Source organism: Mesoplodon mirus (assembly GCF_964341445.2).
Source record: "Mesoplodon mirus genome assembly, chromosome: 6".
Classification (NCBI taxonomy): domain Eukaryota; kingdom Metazoa; phylum Chordata; class Mammalia; order Artiodactyla; family Ziphiidae; genus Mesoplodon; species Mesoplodon mirus.
Window position 1 is genome coordinate 99,191,850 of NC_138982.1, and position 18,397 is coordinate 99,210,246.

General features: G+C 38.9%; 1 protein-coding gene across 1 annotated transcript in view; it reads right to left on the bottom strand.

Annotated features, from left to right (window-relative positions):
* Window positions 1-6,525: 6,525 nt before the first annotated feature.
* ADGRG7 (adhesion G protein-coupled receptor G7) overlaps window positions 6,526-18,397 on the bottom strand; it is a gene marked incomplete at both ends in the record, with an annotated part of 74,940 nt that continues 63,068 nt past the window's right edge. Inside the window, 1 exon segment of the mRNA XM_082624366.1 lies at window positions 6,526-6,786. Within this exon segment, the coding sequence (XP_082480492.1) occupies window positions 6,526-6,786 (261 nt within the window).

The window sequence follows — 18,397 nt, forward strand, 5'->3', positions numbered from 1 at the left end:
GGAAAGGAAAAGGAGATGAAGGGGCTGGGACTTTGACTCTATCTGGCATGCTCTAATTTATTTCCTTTTTTTAAAGGAATATACTCATGTAATATGTAGGTGAAAAAAAATACTTTAAGTTGATTTACAAGTAATTTCAGCCTGCATTTAGAGTCACAAAATTTTAGAGCTGGTACAGAATTTAGAATTTACCTAGTCCTGCCCATTACAAAGGTAAAGCCTAGGCTTATGCCCAGAGAGGCAAATGTCTTGTTTCAAGTCACATAACTTGTAGCTGGGACCACAACTCCCAGTCCAGAATGCTGCCCTAGTCTGCTATTACTTGGTAAGTACTATGGCAGAATAATCAATCTTCTTTTTTTGTTATTGCAAAGGTCCAGAAGGTCTCAATTGTTATATCATGATTTCATAATAGCTTATATCAAAGTTCAGCAAATTATCAGCATCATACTTCCACGTGTAACAAAACTCTACTGGAAGAAGATAAGAATTGGACTATAGTTCCCTGGGAAATACAGTTTTTAAGAGATAACAGCATTAGATCATGCCACTCTGCTTTGCTTTGCTTTTTTTTGTTCTTCCTCTTCTTTGTTAAAATAGAGGGCTAACATATCAAGCAATGGGATTTTTCAGAAACATGGTCAGTAGCTTGAAAAAAGGATTTATGACCTACTTCTACTTTTTGAAACAATTCAAAAATCAGGACTTTAAATACTAACTCCCATATATGGCTATTGAGAGTATAAAATGGCAAAACTACTTTGGAAAACTGTTTGGCAGTTTCCTATATAGTTAAATATACACTGACTCTATGACTCAGCAATTACACCATACTAGATATTTCAAGAGAAAACATATCCACACAAAGACTTGTAGAAGAACGGTTATATCAGTCATATTCATGGTTTTCAAAACCTGGAAATGAACAAATGTCCCTCAACTAGTGAATACATAAACAAAACATGATCTATCCAAACAACTGAATTCTACTCAGCAATGAAAAGCAAACCACTGATACAAACAACATAGATGAATCCCAAAAACACTATGCTGAATGAAAGAAGCCAGACTCAAAAGAGGATATGGTCCCATTTACATGGCAATCTAGAACAGGCAAAACTAATACATGGTAGTAGAAAGCAGATCAGTGGTTGCCTGGAGCTGGAACAGGTGAAGGGTTTAACTGGGATGGGGAGCATTACAGAGTGAAGGATATGTTCTTAATCTTGTTTAGGATGGTTTCACAGGTGTACACATTTGTTAAAACTCATCTAATTATACACTTAAAATGGGTGCATTTTGTTGCATATAAATTATATGGCAATGAAGTTAATTTTAAAAGTAAAAAAAAAAAGGAAGGAAACAAAACAAAATTAACTCCAATAACCAAAATTAAGGAAAATCACTCCAATATTTAAAAAAAAAAAACAGTCTTCAGTGACCCACTTATGAGACTGAAGGTTCCTATGCTGCATTGAGTCTCTTTGTATATACATAGCATTGTATAACTTTGAGGTAACATTGAGCATTACACATGACTCTTTACACTGAGCAAACTAGCAGGTATGGTTGTGAACATAAGCATTTCCAAATGTGATTGCTTTTTTGTTCATTCAAAATAGTTTGCCCTCTCATTTGGTAATATAGTCGGGTGGACATTTTCACAAAAACTTATCAATACCAATTTCAAGTAGTGTTGGAATAATTGTGTTTTTCCCAAGAAGTGTGTGTTTGTTTGTTGTTTAATTGTTAAGAGGTATGTGACTTGTGTGATCATATTTCCCTATTTATGTTGGGTGTTAGGAAGCTTATGGTCTAATCTGTGGCCCGTTCCTAGCAAAAATACAAGCTCATATGACATGTTCCTTGGGTACTAATAACATACCTCTCTTCTTACTTTTTGCTTCTATGATTATTTTCTCTTCCTCCTGATTTCCTTACTTAGTTTTTCAGCAACTTTCACATTTTTTTCAAATACACATTTTAATAGGTTACCTATATGTAAATGAAGTAATACAGATGATGCATATGTAACGTTTGAATCTCTCTGAGGTTTTTGTGTGTGTTAACAAATAATTGCTCATCTTCTCCAAGATTTACTGTTTTATTTTTAAGAAAAGGTGGATGGACACAAAGAGACAGAAAGCATGTTTAAGAGGAAAAAATAACTTTGTCATGGAACCCCACCCAACTGCTGTACGATATAATATAGGGTGAGAGATAGCAAGTGTCTGTCATATGTGATTCCTTTGGGCTCGGTTGGCATATTTATGCCCCTGTTCTTCATTTTAGAAGATTTTACATAATCCCTAAAATATTCCTTAACACAAAACGAAAAATACTCTGCCTGTATGAAGACATTTAAACTCAAGAACTGCTAAATGCTCCATAAATCTTTTGGGTATTTTGAATCAAATGCAGAGTGAACATTTCATTATATTAAAAAGAAAGGAAAACAGGGACTTCCCTGGTAGCACAGTGGTTAAGAATCTGCCTGCCAATGCAGGGGACACAGTTTTGATCCCTGGTCCAGGAAGACCCCACATGCCACGGAGCAACTAAGCCCATGCACCACAACTACTAAGCCTGCTCTCTAGAGCCCATGTGCCGCAACTACTGAGCCCATGTGCCACAACTACTGAAGCCCACGCACCTAGAGCTGGTGTTCCACAACAAAAGAAGCCACTGCAATGAGAAGCCCGCTCACCGCAACTAGAGAAAGCCAGCACGCAGCAACAAAGACCCGACGCAGCCAAAAATAAATAAATAAATAAATATTTTTTTTTAAAAGGAAAACAATAAACTGAGGAAAAATATTGTCACTAAATGTAATAGTTAATGGGCTAATAACCATAATAAAAAAGAATTCATACAAATTTATGAGAAAAAAATAACAATTCAATTGATAAATGGACAATGCACATAAATAATTTAAAAAATAAAATACCAAAGTAAACAGTATACAAAAACCTGCTTATGATAACTCCAAATGTTGGTGACACTATAAATTAGTGTAATGTTGTCAAGACAATATATCAATATATACAAGGAACCTAAACAAATGTTCATACTTTTGACATGCTTAACATCATCCTGAGAATTTATCTGCAGAAAATAATTTAAAAGGAAGGAAAAAAACTATATGTACCAGTTTATTAATCATATGTCACTACAATATTAAAAATTGAAATGATCTAGACATCCAATAACAGAACAACTTAGTAACTTATGCTATATTATACAATCAATTATTATAAGAACTGGGAAATTGTAACTAAAAATCAGAATAAAATTTCATTTACTATAATTAATTATTTAAATTCTTATGTATTCAAACAAAGAGTATAAGGGAACATGGAAAAACAGACATTATTTATAGGTCAAGGAATTACGGATTTTTCTTTTTTGAAAAAGATAATTTACAAATATCTTCTAAAATTGCCATAACATGGCTAGTACAATGTTTTAAAAATGTGACCAGGAAGACTTTTACTCTCTTAGTAACTGGCCCTCCCCCTATAGCCCCATGTTTCCCACTCCACCCCCAGGGATAGAACCGATCCTGGTGGCTCTGTCTTGGACGTCATCTAAGGAGCCAGGTACTGCAGATCACAGGGTAACTTAAGGAGGTTCCACAGGGCTAGAGAGCTCCAGTGGTTGACAGGCTGGTATGATCCAGTTGGCACTTTTAGCCCAGGTTTCCCAAGCATTGGCAAAGAATGCCAAGCTCTTCTGAATGAGGCAATGACAAACTGATAGCAATGAGCTTGAGAATGATCTCCCTTTGTTGGTAACGTAAAAAAAGAGGCAACATGAACTTCAAAATGGAAAGGGTAAGAGAAAAAGCAATCCAGACTCTGACAATTAAGCTCCGAACTGTTAAGACCCAGGAAAGGAAACCCAAAGGTTAGGATGGTTGTTCCCTGAAGAAACGACATGTTCTACCACAACCGAAAAGGATATAGGGGTACTGTTATCACACACAATAAATCAGAAATAGGGAACGTTGGCCCCGTGTAATATCATGAAAACCAGTTCTGCAGCACTCTGAGTCTTCCTTTCCTGAAATTTTCTTTTTAAGTAAAATCACCCTTCAGCTCCTAGAGTCCCTGTCCTTGCTCCTCAACTTCAAAGGCACCAAAAAATGTCTTGCTTTCCTTACCCACCCCATTCAAACCCTGCTCAGACAAGGATCTAACAGGCTTATTCAGAGGCAGGGAACTGATAGATAAGCCTGCAAGCAGTTGTTTTCCCATGAGGCACTTCTATTTTGTCAGAAGATACAGTGGAAACACCTCCATGTTTTGCTGCTAGCATCCCATCCTTGGTGTAACTGTCCACTCTCCACTCCAGGATATCCTATCAAACAGGTCATCCCCTATCCCTCCACTTCACAGTGAGTATGTGACTCAGGCTGGATCAATATTTCCTGGACACAGTGCCTGCGGGCACATGACTCATCAAGGTGTACCAGTTCTTCGGTCCTTTCTTCTCGCTGCCCCTGCTTTGCTCTGTATCAGAAGGGACTGAGCCCCACAAGTTCCTGGCTCAACTGGCTTCTGGCTGGCTGCAGCCCATGAGAGACACTGATGGGAAGTTGCAGGGCAGGAGGAAGGGGATGCCAATGGCCAGTGTCCAACCATGAAAACCCAATAAGAGGATGAAGCCAAACACAGGACAAAGAGCCAGGAAACAGGGAGGGAAAAAGAGAATCCTGACACATTCTTTGAACTCATTTCATTTGAACTCTAGACCTAAAGTTAGTGTTATCATATATTTTGTGTCCCAAACAATGACACTAGAGAGTAAAAGGGGCTGCTGGTAATACTTGAATCAGGACAACAGGCACAAATTGGTACTGGCTCAGGCAAACCAGAACATAGTCACCCTACCTAAAACCAACTCATCCCTTGCACTTTACAATGAATTGAACCATTCAACTCTCTTTGACTCTTAACCTAATCTGACTTGGATCTCTATCACTAAACTAAAAGATTCTAGACCAGTGAATGAGGTAAAGGCTTAAATCAAGAGAATTATTTCCAAGAGGTAGGATTTCAGGGTTGGCAGGGGAATAGCAATGTGCACCTGACTTAGCTTCCACAGTATGTGTGTGGAGCTTGTGCATTTATGGTGGAGCCATTCCAGGAACATTATGTGAAATTTTGGTTGCTCTACCCCCCAAAGTGCTGAAAAAAGCACAAAGAAAACTAAAACCACGAAGGGAACACAAATATTTCACCCTCAGGCTAAATGTGTCTCTTTGGTGATTTTTTTTTCACATTTAAAGTGGCCTTTCCTTAAGGTTTATTTTAATCTGAATATAAATTCCAGGATATAGAGTAAGTCAACCACGTCTTGTAATTTTCCCAAAGTCAAGCCCCTATCTAGGGATGGCACTATAACACCACTAAAAACACTAACCTCTGGGAATTGCTTTACTTCTATATTCTCTTCCTTTTACTTTTTTCCATTATCCTGTAAGGTCTCAATTATACTACAGATGAAGTATGCTCTTGGCTCGCCTAGAAATCTAAGTCATTTACAACCATTTCTATAAAAAAAAAAAACACATGTTCTTTAGAGCGTGGTAAGAAGAGTATACCACAGCTCACATGACATTTGTTAATCCCTTAGTTCAGCGCACTCACAGCAGCTGCCTAGTTTATGACAAAATAGAGCACAGCAATTCGAAGACTCTACCTCCTAAGTCCAGTGGGAGTGCTCCCCAAACCAGTGGAGGTCATTTTTTATTTAGGAAGCCATTAATAATTTAAGTGTTTGAAACTCCATGAGCGGCTTGATCTTTAAAAAGCCATAAGGGGTGATTGTGACTAACTTTTCATTTTTTGAGCCTCACTGTCATTTCATCAATAAAAGGGTAGATATATCAAGAACTGGGAGGAAATATTCAGAGGCTTTAGCAATGAGCTAATTTTTCTATGTCTCACTTCCCGTTTCTCATGGGGTCAATTCCTCTGGTCATAAAATATGCTTTTTTAACAGAAAAAAAAATACACTTTCCAGAGGTTAAATTGGTGCCAAATTCTTAATTGGAAATAAGAGTATAAGCACATACAAATTTAAAATATTCACAGATCAAAAGTATGATACATACAAGCTACTCCTTTCAGTGTTCACCAAGAGTCATTTTGTTCTGGAGGGTAAATTTTTCTCCTCATGTCTTTTTTAGTAAACAGTAAAAGAATTCTTTAGGTTCTATATTTTTATCAAACTTTGTCACATAGACTTTATGATGTACGGAGCAATGATAATCCTGAATTATCTTGAAAGCTGAGTGGCATTCTTCACTTCATTGGAGTAAGAATCTATTGAATAACAGAAAAACTACCAAATCCACTATCCCTGATGATAATAAACAACAGGTTTTACCTGATTCTTAACCTTAAGCAAAATATACTGAGGGAGACTTTGAGAAGACTGGGTAATAAAGGAAGGAAATAGAAAAAGTGAAACACATGAGTTGAATAAAAAGAGGACCACAAAAGGTAACAGTTTTACTGTCTACATGCTTGGGTTTTCTTGGTCACTTTCAGATGATGCCATTTCCTTGGTAAGTATAGATGGCTCCAGAAGCCAAAAGCATTCATTTAGGGCTGGTAATGACCTGAGCATGTTATACATCCTTACACGCAGCCTCAGTGGGGTCATTGATGGCAGCACTTTCACCCTCCCAGCAGTTAACGACAATGACTTCAACACTTCGGAAGTTTTACTCTGGAAGATTTTTGTTCTGACAGTGTGGAGGATAAAAATTTGCAATCCCTGGCAGACAGGATAAAAGTTTAATATTAGATAAGTCTTGAGATACAGAATAAGGGAAGAAATTGTATTTCACCCTGCCACCCACCCTTCTTCATGTACAGGAACCTGAGTTTACCAGTCAGCAGCTGCTGTGTACTTTTTTGTCTAAGAGAGTTAGGGCAATATTCTTCTCATATCTGAATTGCTATATGTAAGTAGTAGAGTTAAGAGACCTGAATTCAGGTCCCCATTTGCCACATGTTGGCTGTGCAATTGGGAGGCTTTTTTTCCTCCTGATACCAACCAATTCTGACACCAACTGGGTGTCCTACAATTTAATTCAATTCTGACACTAACTACTCAGAGTTCGTGTCAGACCCTACAGGTGAAGGGCTCAGTCCCACAAGACTGCCCTCACTAGTGGTGCCAGTAACCAGTATTAGGAGTATTAGGTCCCCAGGCTATCCACACTTCTGTCCAACGAGCCTACTGCCTCCCCATTTCAGGTTTGATAATTTGCTGGAAAGACTCACAGAATTCACTCAGGAAAGAGTTTTATTTACTATTACTTGTTTATTATAAAGGGTACAACTCAGGAACAGCCAAACAGAAGAGATTACAGTGCCGGAGGATGGAGCCTCCATGCCCTCTCTGAGTGTGTTACCCTCCCAGCACTTTCATCTGTTCACCAACATGCAAGCTCTCCAAACCCCTTCTTTTAGGGGTTTTTATAAAGGTTTCATTACATAGTTTTGATTGATTAAATCATTAGCTGTTGGTAAATGACTCAATATCCAACCCCTCTCCCATTCCTGGAGACTGTGGAGTAGGCTACAAGTTCCAAGCTTCTAATCAAGCCTTGGTCTTTCTGGTGACTGACCAGCCTCCATACTGAAGCAATCTGGGGGCCTCAGCGACTGGTCATCTTATTAGCATGCAAAACACACTCATCACTCTGGGGAGTCCAGGGATTAAAGGAACAGTGTGCCAGGAACTGAGGACAAAGACCAAATATTAATTTTTTAGTAACTTTGCTCTTTTTCTGATGTCTATGATCTTCGATTTCCTAATGGGGCAGATTGACTATGGGTTACCTAATTCTTCTTACAGTTCTAACATTCTATGATTCTACACTTCTTGGAGTTTTGGTAAAATAACTAGAAGTTTGGTATATTTAAGGACAAAAAAATTTTTAAGCACTTCTACTCATTGCTTTTCTGTACGTTACGTATGAAGACCAGATGTGCACAAGTAATTAACCCACAAAAGACTGAACACTATTTTCTATACATTTTTTAAATGTATAGAACCACTTATTGCAGTCCTATTAATACCAGACACTTGCTTTTCCTTCAATCTTCATCATTTAATCCTCTCATTTAGTCCTAACTTCAACCCTATAAAATAAGCTTCATTACCCCATGTTACAGATAAGGAAACTATAGCTCAGATAAATTAAGTAAGTTGCCTAAAATTATCCAACCAGTTATCAGTAGAGTCTGGAATTAAACTGTATCTTTGGCTCCAAAACTCCTCTATCCAATACACTACTCTGTCTCTTGCTTGTAACTGTAATAGAAAGATCATGTAAAGTGTATTACAGCATCTCAAAAACCCTGATAATTCCTCATTAATATCCTTTGTGGAAAAACAGATTAAATAATATCTGCTGTTGAGTTGAGAATATTGTGCCAATCTTCATTTCTTGATTTTGACAATGTTATACAAATCTTATTGGGAAAAGCTGATCAAAGAGTACATGGGAACTCTGTACTATCTTTGCAACTTCTTGTGTAAGACTATTTCAAAATGAAAAAGTTATTTAAAAAAAAAATCCATGGATGTCTCCCAGATTGGCATCTATTAGGCTCCAAACCTTAAAAGGATTATTTCTAGAATCATATCCTATGAATACTGTTACAGACTTCTGGTGCTATGGTTCGATAACTCTGAGAGTTTGACTAATAAAATCAATACATATTGGCAAGGGATAGACTAGTTCTTTGGCCAAAAGCAGGAAGATTAACTTGATTAGGGTATCTACTCCCCTGAAGAAGGCCTTGACGACATAAGGAAGTTTTCAATGGGACATGGGTTTCAGGAGGACAAAAGTGGCTACTGGCCATCCTGATTGTTCAAGGGAGAGAAATTTGTTTTGGAGACATGAAAAATCTGGTCCCTAGAGAAGCATTCTCTTTGTGGAGTACACTATTTCACCTGGATTTTCCAAACTTTAAACTCTACGGTAAAGATAAGACTGGATAGAATTTCTGGTTGTACAATAATTAGGAAAAAACCTAGACCATGGAGAATCCATAAAGCTACCATCCTGAGGGACTCGGTCTGAATGGACTCCCAATATTTCCGTGTTCCCTAAAATCCCAAAGATGTTATCTGAAAAGACAAAACCTATGGGTCAAACTAATTCTCACTAGCACAAAGATCAAACTGTACCTTTTAAGTAGTATCTGTAGCACCTAGTAAATGTTTATTAGAATTATAGATTATTCTAAAGCTAGAAGGAGCCTTCCAGGTGAACTAAGCTAGTTGTTCCTATTCTTTAGTATACATAACAATCACCTGAAGATTCCTAGCTCTTAGCCCACAGGTTCTGACTGAGTTGGTAAGGGGCGAGGCCCAGGAATCAGCATTTTAACACATTATGTAAATTATGATGTAGGCAACATTCAAGCTCCCTTTGTAAAGCACTGTGTTAATGTTAACAGCCCCCCTTCATTTTCTATTTTACATGCCTCACTCAGAAAGGATGTGTGACTTTCCTAAAATCATATGAATAACTAATTGTAGAGCTGGAAGACAGCTTAAATCTCCTGCCTTTTAGTCCAGTACTCCTGCCACATGGCCACCTTCAATTTTGCCATAAAGTATTAACATTTTGTAACAAGCCTCTATTTTGTAATATGCCTCTCCCGTGCACGGAGGAGAGAATATCCTTGCCTAGACCTTCTTTTAGATACTTTTCTAAATTACTGGTCATTCTAGGTGACAAATCCATGACTCAGCTGGCAATCCCAGACTAAGCTTACACTACTTATTGCCCTTCAGGGGAGTTTCCATTGGGTGTGGCAAGCAGTAAAGGTCTGCCTTATATCCATTCAAATTTGGTGGCAGGCACACATCTATTGTTTAATGGAGTTATTCTCAAAAAGCACTGGAGAGGGCTGCCTGGGATAGAGGGTGAGATCCTACACCCATTAAACCTGGTGGTAGCAATTCAGATAGTCAAGCAGCTCCGCACACTACATTCTACAGGTCCTGCATCATTGTGGTCAAGCCAAAATGACTTAATGCCCTCCCCAGTGATTTCCATTTTGTATCAGACTTCCCTCCTCAATGATACTTGACCAGAGCCAGAAACAACCAACACTGAGACAATCATCAAATGCTATAGTTTTTTCACAAAATATTAGAGAAGTATAGCCCATCCCAGTATTGAACTAGATGTTATCTACTGTGAAAGATACACACAAGTATATTTCTTACGCTAGAGAACTGATAATCTAGTTGAGGAGATGAGACTTGTACCTATAAAAAGTTAATTTTTTTTTTTTTTTTTTTTTTTTGCAGTACACGGGCCTCTCACTGTTGTGGCCTCTCCCGTTGCGGAGCACAGGCTCCGAACGCGCAGGCTCAGTGGCCATGGCTCACGGGCCCAGCAGCTCCACGGCATGTGGGATCTTCCCGGACTGGGGCACAAACCCACGTCCCCTGCATCGCAGGTGGACTTTCAACCACTGCGCCACCAGGGAAGCCCCTAAAAAGTTAATTTTTGAGTACAAGGAAAAAAGGGACAAATGAACTTACAAAACTACAATAATTCTATTGTATTTGATAACAAATTTATTTATTTAATTCATAGTTGAATTAATAAATCTAGAATTAAAAAACATCATTTTAGGGACTTCCCTGGCAGTCCAGTGGTTAAGACTGTGGTTCCAGTGCAGGGGGTGAGGGTTCAATCCCTGGTCGTGGAACAAGATCTCACATTCCACGTAGTAAGCACAATAAGTAAATAAATAAATACCTTCATTTTAAGGGATTAAAGCCGATAAGCGAATAATCTATGTGGATTGTACCAATGTCACTTTCCTGGGGTTTTTTTTGTAGGAAAATATCTTTCTTTTATTTTTATTTATTTACTGTTTTTGCTGTTATAATTTTTTAATAGATCTATTATAGGTATATAAGGTGTTATCACTGGAAGAGCTGGGTGAAGTCTACATAGGAACTCTCTGTACTATTTTTATAACTTTTTATGAGTTCAAAATTATTTCAAAAAATATTCTTATGGGTGATATGAGTGGGAAGCACAAAAAAAAATTCTGACCTTTCTCAGCCTTTTTTCCACAACATAAAATCTCATTAAGTTTATAGAATTTCAATGAAAGAAAGATTATTGCCAAGAATTAAATGCCAAGCTAATCTAGGGTTCATGTGCCATGGTACCTAAAGAAAAATTATCAGGTAGGAAAGTCCTCATTAATATTTGCTAACTATCTTTTAAACAATTACTCTAAAATATGCTATCATTAATGAGAAATTCATTAAAATTAAGAAGTCAAAATAACATGACAATCTAATAAAGAAGACTGACAAAAGGCATTGAAACTATTTAAGTATAAGAAAATGCAGTTAGTACAATTATCAAACAAAATCCAACTATTATAAATATTTCTTGAAAGAAAATAATGTAGACAGTATAATTTAACAACATTAATTATATGATAAATTTTAAATTTTACCAATAAAACCAGGAGATGAAGCAGCTAAACTGTGTTCATTTTACTCTCTTTAAAAGGGAGGAATCCTATATATAAAACAGATAACTAATAAGGACCTACTGTATAGCACAGGGAACTCTACTCAATATTCTGTAATAACCTATATGTAAAGAATCTAAAAAAGAATGAATATATGTATATGTATAACTGATTCACTTTGCTGTACACCTGAAACTAACACAATGTTGTAAATCAACTATACTCCAATTTTTAAAAAAAGGGGGAGGAATCAATACATATTGTTTTACTTTGGAAGATGAAAATTGTATCTTATAAATTGTATTAATGTTTAATAAACAAAAATAATAATTAATGGGATGAAAATGTTCTAATTGGAGAAGGTTAAGTAAAAGAAAATATAATTTATATGGCACAACATATAAAAAAAGGAAGAAATCATGGATACATGTAAAAAAAGAAAATAAGATAACAGAATACAATCAAACATACCGAAAAGACACTTAGCTGATTAAGGAAGATGGCGGAAGAGTAAGACGCAGAGATCACCTTCCTCCCTACAGATACATCAGAAATTCATCTACACATGGAACAACTCCTACGGAACACCTACTGAATGCTGACAGAAGACCTCAGACCCGCCAAAAGGCAAGCAACTCCCCACGTACCTGGGTAGGGCAAAAGAAACAAGAATAAACAGAGACAAAAGGATAGGGATGGCACCTGCACCAGTGGGAGGGAGCAGTGAAGGAGGAAAGGTTTCCACACACTAGGAAGCCCCTTCGCGGGCGGAGACTGCGGGTGACGGAGGGGGAAAGCTTCGGAGTAGCAAAGGAGAGCACAGCAACAGGGGTGTGCAGGGCAAAGCGGAGAGATTCCTGCACAGAGGACCGGTGCCGACCGGCACTCACCAGCCCGAGAGGCTTGTCTGCTTGGCCTCCGGGGCGGGCGAGGCTGGGAGCTGAGGCTCGGGTTTCGGGTTTCAGTCGGAGCATGGGGAGAGGACTGGGGTTGGCGGCGAGAAGAGAGCCTGAAGGGGTTAGTGCACCACGGCTAGCCGGGAGGGAGTCCAGGAAAAAGTCTGGAGCTGCCGAAGAGGCAAGAGACTTTTTCTTCCCTCTTTGTTTCCTGGTGCGCGAGGAGAGTGGATTCAGAGCGCTGCTTAAAGGAGCTCCAGAGACGGGGGCGAGCCGCGGAGAAAAGCGAGGACCACAGAGATGGGCGTGGGACGCTGGGGCTGCTACTGCCGCCGCCAAGAGGCCTGTGTGCGAGCGCAGGTCACTGACCACGCCCCCTTTCCAGGGAGCTTGTGCAGCCTGCCACTGCTGGGGTCCCGGGATCCAGGGACGGCTTCCCCAGAAGAGCGCACGGTGCACCTCGGGCTGGTGCAACGTCATGCCGGCCTCTGCCGCCGCAGGCTCGCCCTGCACTCCGTACCCCTCCCTCCCCCCGGCCTGAGTGAGCCAGAGCCCCTGAAGCAGCTGCTCCTTTAACCCGGTCCTGTCTGAGCGAAGAACAGACGCCCTCCGGCGACCTACACGCAGAGGCAGGGCCAAATCAAAAGCTGAGACCCGGGAGCTGTGAGAATAAAGAAGAGAAAGGGAAATCTCTCCCAGCAGCCTCCGAAGCAGCGGATTAAAGCTCCACAATCAACTTGATGTACCCTGCGTCTGTGGAATACATGAATAGACAACGAATCATCCCAAATTGAGGAGGTGAACTTTGAGAAAAAGATCTAAGATGTTTTCCCCTTTTCCTCTTTTTACAACGAATTATCACAAATTGAGGAGGTGGACTTTGAGAGCAAGATTTACGATTTTTTTCCCCTTGTTCTCTTTTTGTGAAAGTGTATGTGTATGCTTCTGTGTGAGATTTTGTCTATATAGCCTTGCTTCCACCATTTGTCCCAGGGTTCTATCTGTCCCTTTATTTTTTTCTTTATTTGCTTCGTTTTGTTTTTAATTTTTTAATAACTACTTTTTTATTATAATAACGCTATTATATTTTATCATACTTTATTCTATTTTACTTTATCTTCTCTCGTTCTCTTTTTCCTACCTTCCCTCCTTCATCCCTCCCTCCCTCCCCCCTTTCTCTTTCTTTCTTCCTTTGTTTCCTTCCTCCCTCCCTCCCTTCTTTCTTTCTTTTTTTTTCTTCCTTCCTTCCTTCCTTCCATCCTTCCGTTCTTTCTTCTACTGATTCTTTCTTTCTACTTTTTCTCCCTTTTATTCTGAGCCGGGTGGATGAAAGGCTCTTGGTGCTGCAGCCAGGAGTCAGTGCTGTGCCTCTGAAGTGGGAGAGCCAACTTCAGGACACTGGTCCACAAGAGACCTCCCAGCTCCACATAATATCAAATGGCAAAAATCTCCCAGAGATCTCCATCTCAACACCAGCACCCAGCTTCACACAACGACCAGCAAGCTACAGTGCTGGTCACCCTATGCCAAACAACTAGCAAGACAGGAACACAACCCCACCCATTAGCAGAGAGGCTGCCTAAAAACATAGTAAGGCCACAGACACCCGAAAACACACCACCAGAGGTGGACCTGTCCACCAGAAAGACAAGATAGAGCCTCATCCACCAGAACACAGGCACTAGTCCCCTCCACCAGGAAGCCTACAAAACACACTGAAACAACCTTAGCCACTGGGGACAGACACCAAAAACAACGGGAACTACGAACCTGCAGCCTGCAAAAAGGAGACCCCAAACACAGTAAGATAAGCAAAATGAGAAAAAAGAAAAACACTCAGCAGGTGAAGGAGCAAGATGAAAACCCAGCAGAACTAACAAGTGAAGAGGAAATAGGCAGTCTACCTGAAAAAGAATTCAGAATAATGATAGTAAAGATGATCCAAAATCTTGGAAATAGAATAGACAAAATGCAAGAAACATTTAAGAAGGACCTAGAAAAACTAAAGATGAATCAAGCAACAATTAAAAACACAATAAATGGGCTTCCCTGGTGGCGCAGTGGTTGAGAGTCCGCCTGCCGATGCAGGGGACACGGGTTCGTGCCCCGGTCTGGGAAGATCCCACATGCCGCAGAGCGGCTAGGCCCGTGAGCCATGGCTGCTGAGCCTGTGCGTCCGGAGCCTGTGCTCCGCAAGGGGAGAGGCCACAACAGTGAGAGGCCCGCCTACCGCAAAAAAAAAAAAAAAAAAAAAACACACAATAAATGAAATGAAAAATACTCTAGATGGGATCAATAGCAGAATAACTGAGGCAGAAGAATGGATAAGTGACGTGGAAGATAAAATAGTGAAATAACTGCTGCAGAGCAGAATAAAGAAAAAAGAACGAAAAGAACTGAGGACAGTCTCAGAGACCTCTGGGACAACATTAAACGCACCAACATTCAAATTATAGGGGGGTCCAGGAGAAGAAGAGAAAAAGAAAAGGACTGAGAAGATATTTGAAGAGATTATAGTTGAAAACTTCCCTAATATGGGAAAGGAAATAGTTAATCAAGTCCAGGAGGCACAGAGAGTCCCATACAGAATAAATCCAAGGAGAAATATGCCAAGACACATATTAATCAAACTGTCAAAAATTAAACACAAAGAAAACATATTAAAAGCAGCAAGGGGAAAAACAACAAATAACACACAAGGGAATCCCCATAAGGTTAACAGCTGATCTCTCAGCAGGAACTCGACAAGCCAGAAGGGAGCGGCAGGACATATTTAAAGTGATGAAGGAGAAAAACCTGCAACCAAGATTACTCTACCCAGCAAGGATCCCATTCAGATTTGATGGAGAAATTAAAACGTTTACAGACAAGCAAAAGCTGAGAGAGTTCAACACCACCAAACCAGCTTTACAACAAATGCTAAAGGAACTTCTCTAGGCAAGAAACACAACAGAAGGAAAAGACCTACAATAACGAACCCAAATCAATTAAGAAAATGGGAACAGGAACATACATATCAATAATTACCTTAAATGTAAATGGACTAAATGCTCCCACCAAAAGACACAGATTGGCTGAATGGATACAAAAACAAGACCCATATATATGCTGTCTACAAGAGACCCACATCAGACCTAGAGACACATACAGATTGAAACTAAGGGGATGGAAAAAGATATTCCATGCAAATGGAAATCAAAAGCAAGCTGGAGTAGCAATTCTCATATCAGACAAAATAGACTTTAAAATAAGGACTATTAGAAGAGACAAAGAGGGACACTACATAATGATCAAGGGATATATCCAAGAAGAAGATATAACAATTGTAAATATTTATGTACCCAACATAGGAGCACCTCAATACATAAGGCAAATACTAACAGCCATAAAAGGGGAAATCGACAGTAACACACTCATAGTAGGGACTTCAACACCCCACTTTCACCAATGGACAGATCATCCAAAATGAAAATAAATAAGGAAACACAAGCTTTAAATGATACATTAAACAAGATGGACTTAATTGATATTTATAGGACATTCCATCCAAAAACAACAGAATACACATTTATCTCAAGTGCTCATGGAACCATCTCCAGGACACATCATATCTTGGGTCACAAATGAAGCGTTGGTAAATTTAAGAAAATTGGAACTGTATCAAGTATCTTTTCCGACCACAATGCTATGAGACTAGACATCAATTACAGGAAAAGATCTGTAAAAAATACAAACACATGGAGGCTAAACAATACACTACTTAATAACGAAGTGATCACTGAAGAAATCAAAGAGGAAATCAAAAAATACCTAGAAACAAATGACAATGGAGACACGATGACCCAAAACCTATGGGACGCAGCAAAAGCAGTTCTAAGGGGGAAGTTTATAGCAATACAATCCCACCTTAAGAAACAGGAACACCTCAAGTAAACTACCTGACCCTTCACCTAAAGCAATTAGAGAAAGAAGAACAAAAATCCGCCAAAGTTAGCAGAAGGAAAGAAATCATAAAGATCAGATCAGAAATAAATGAAAAAGAAATGAAGGAAACGATAGCAAAGATCAATAAAACTAAAAGCTGGTTCTTTGAGAAGATAAAAAAAATTGATAAACCATTAGCCAGATTCATCAAGAAAAAAAGGGAGAAGACTCAAATCAATAGAATTAGAAATGAAAAAGGAGAAGTAACAACTGACACTGCAGAAATACAAAAGATCATGAGAGATTACTACAAGCAACTCTATGCCAATAAAATGGACAACCTGGAAGAAATGGACAAATTCTTAGAAAAGCACAACCTGCCAAGACTGAATCAGGAAGAAATAGAAAATATGAACAGACCAATCACAAGCACTGAAATTGAAACTGTGATAAAAAATCTTCCAACAAACAAAAGCCCAGGACCAGATGGCTTCACAGGCGAATTCTATCAAACATTTAGAGAAGAGCTAACACCCATCCTTCTCAAACTCTTCCAAACAATATCAGAGGAAGGAACACTCCCAAACTCATTCTATGAGGCCACCATCACCTTGATACCAAAACCAGGCAAGGATGTCACAAAGAAAGAAAACTACAGGCCAATATCACTGATGAACATAGATGCAAAAATCCTCAACAAAATACTAGCAAACAGAATCCAACAGCACATTAAAAGGATCATACACCATGAACAAGTGGGGTTTATTCCAGGAATGCAAGGATTCTTCAATATACACAAATCAATCAACGTGATACACCATACTAACAAATTGAAGGAGAAAAACCATATGATCATCTCAATAGACGCAGAGAAACCTTTCAACACCCATTTATGATAAAAACCCTGCAGAAAGTAGGCATAGAGGGAACTTTCCTCAACATAATAAAGGCCATATATGACAAACCCACAGCCAACATCGTCCTCAATGGTGAAAAATTGAAACCATTTCCACTAAGATCAGGAACAAGACAAGACTGCCCACTCTCACCACTCTTATTCAACATAGTTTTGGAAGTTTTAGCCACAGCAATCAGAGAAGAAAAGGAAAAAAAAGGAATCCAAGTCAGTAAAGAAGGAGTAAAGCTGTCACTGTTTGCAGATGACATGATACTATACATAGAGAATCCTATAGATGCTACCAGAAAACTACTAGAGCTAATCAATGAATTTGGTAAAGTAGCAGGATACAAATTTAATGCACAGAAATCTCTGGCATTCCTATACACTAATGATGAAAAATCTGAAAGTGAAATCAAGAAAACACTCTCATTTACCACTGCAACAAAAAGAATAAAATATCTAGGAATAAACCTACCTAAGGAGACAAAAGACCTCTAAGCAGAAAATTATAAGACACTGATGAAAGAAATTAAAGATGATACAAATAGATGGAGAGATATACCATGCTCCTGGATTGGAAGAATCAATATTGTGAAAATGACCCTACTACCCAAAGCAATCTACAGATTCAATGCAATCCCTATCAAACTACCACTGGCATTTTTCACAGGACTAGAACAAAAAATTTCAAAATTTGTTTGGAAAAACAAAAGACCCCGAATTGCCAAAGCAATCTTGAGAACGAAAAATGGAGCTGGAGGAATCAGGCTCCCTGACTTCAGACTATACTAGAAAGCTACAGTAATCAAGACAGTGTGGTACTGGCACAAAAACAGAAAGATAGATCAATGGAACAGGATAGAAAGCCCAGAGATAATCCTACGCACATATGGTCAACTTATCTTTGATAAAGGAGGCAGGAATGTACAGTGGAGAAAGGACAGCCTGTTCAGTAAGTGGTGCTGGGAAAACTGTACAGGGACATGTAAAAGTATGAGATTAGATCACTCCCTAACACCATACACAAAAATAAGCTCAAAATGGATTAAAGACCTAAATGTAAGGCCAGACACTATCAAACTCTTAGAGGAAAACATAGGCAGAACACTCTATGACATAAATCACAGCAA